This window comes from Triticum aestivum, unplaced genomic scaffold (assembly GCF_018294505.1).
Source record: "Triticum aestivum cultivar Chinese Spring unplaced genomic scaffold, IWGSC CS RefSeq v2.1 scaffold81095, whole genome shotgun sequence".
In the NCBI taxonomy this organism is placed as follows: domain Eukaryota; kingdom Viridiplantae; phylum Streptophyta; class Magnoliopsida; order Poales; family Poaceae; genus Triticum; species Triticum aestivum.
The window spans coordinates 1-1,511 of NW_025266256.1; the positions used below are offsets into that span (position 1 = coordinate 1).

A 1,511-nucleotide genomic window follows, 5' to 3' on the forward strand; every position below is an offset into this window, starting at 1 on the left:
TGTGTGTGTGTGTGTGTTAACATTGAGAAAATCAACGGATTTAATTGTTGTGGACAGAGAGATTCAAACTGTACATTTTACAATGAAAGGTTATATTAGATGGAGCATAGATCATTCCTTCCACACACAAAAGTTTGTTAAAAAAATGACGCTGTAGCACTGAGTTCTTGGTGAAACTGGTACAGACAAGGGAGTCTTTGACTCGTTGTTCGTATCATCATTGCGGGATTTACTAGATGCCACTCATCCTGTTTGAAAAAGCCACAATCTCAACAAGAACAATTTCATCATCCAGGTTCACTCTCTAGTTACTCACTCTGCTAGTAGCACCATCAGTCGAGGTACCGAGGATTAAGGTCTTACAATTATTATTAAGCAAGCATAATAACGCACTGAGTGGTGCCGGTCGATGGCCACGGACGAGGTCACGCCGGCCAACCAGGCTGACGCATGCAACGGAGGTCGGGGGCCACCGCCCTCGCCTCAGACCAGGAAGCTGCCGTCTCGCTTCCTCACCTCCACCTTGAGAAGGTGGACCTCGCCGGCGCTGCCTTCGCCAAGAGCTCGGAAGAAGCAGGTGTCGCCGACGCCGAGGCCGTTGTCGACGCAGAACTGGTGCCACCCGTACCTGAGCGACGCGCGGGGCCTGCCACGGCTCCGGGGGCTGTGCTTCAGGTTCACGAACCACGACTTGCCGCGCATCCGCAGCTCCACCTTGCTCCTCTCCGCGTACCCGTGCGCGTTCTGGAACTCCACCGGCACGTTCTGCATGCACACGCCGGACACGCCCGGCGACGGCGAGTGGCGGATTTAGTCAGTAACGCGCCTGGCTAGCAACACTCGAGCATGAGCGACTCACCAGGTACTGCTTCTGCCTCACGCCCAGGTTGCACTCCCTCAGCATGACGGTGAACAGCGACGCCGGCCCGTCGTCGATCCCCATCACCGCCATGCTGCTGCTGTTGCCGCCACCGTCGCCGTTGCTGCTGCCATCTTTGCTGCCACTGTCGCCGTCGCTGCTGCTCCCACTGCCTGCCAAACGCGAAAACCATCCTTCTTTAAATCTTGCAAAAGTTACAACCACCGTACTGACACGACGACAAAGAAGAGGAAGAAGAGGCGCGTACTGGTACTGCCATCGTCATCGTGCTGGTAGTGCCTGCGGCACATGCTCACGTCGAACACCTTGACGGTGAGCACGGCGTCGCCGTCGAAGCTGAAGACCAGGAAGTAGCCGAGCCGCAGGTCGTGCGCACGGGCGAACTGCTCCCAGCCGCGCCCTAGGTACATGTGGCCGTCGGCGTCCAGCACCACCTTCACGTCCCAAAAGCGACGCCCGTGGCCGGCATTCCGCAGCTTCACTTCCTGGGGCTTGCCGCCGTCTAGCTCTAGCAGCACCCTCGTAAACTTGTCAGGCAGCCTCTGCAGCGAGGGTCAAGCAGTGATTGAGCCGATCAAACTAGTACTAGGCAGCAGAGCGACAAATAGAGATGGGAGATCTTGTATATACC

General features: G+C 56.5%; 1 protein-coding gene across 1 annotated transcript; it reads right to left on the reverse strand.

Moving 5' to 3' along the window:
- Positions 1–60: 60 nt before the first annotated feature.
- LOC123177982 (B3 domain-containing protein Os03g0212300-like) lies at positions 61–1,434 on the reverse strand (the record flags this gene model as incomplete). The annotated part of the gene is made up of 3 exons (XM_044591363.1): positions 61–765; positions 860–1,032; positions 1,128–1,434. Coding segments are annotated over 3 exons (762 nt in total), but the record flags the coding sequence as incomplete, so codon positions are not given.
- Positions 1,435–1,511: the final 77 nt, after the last annotated feature.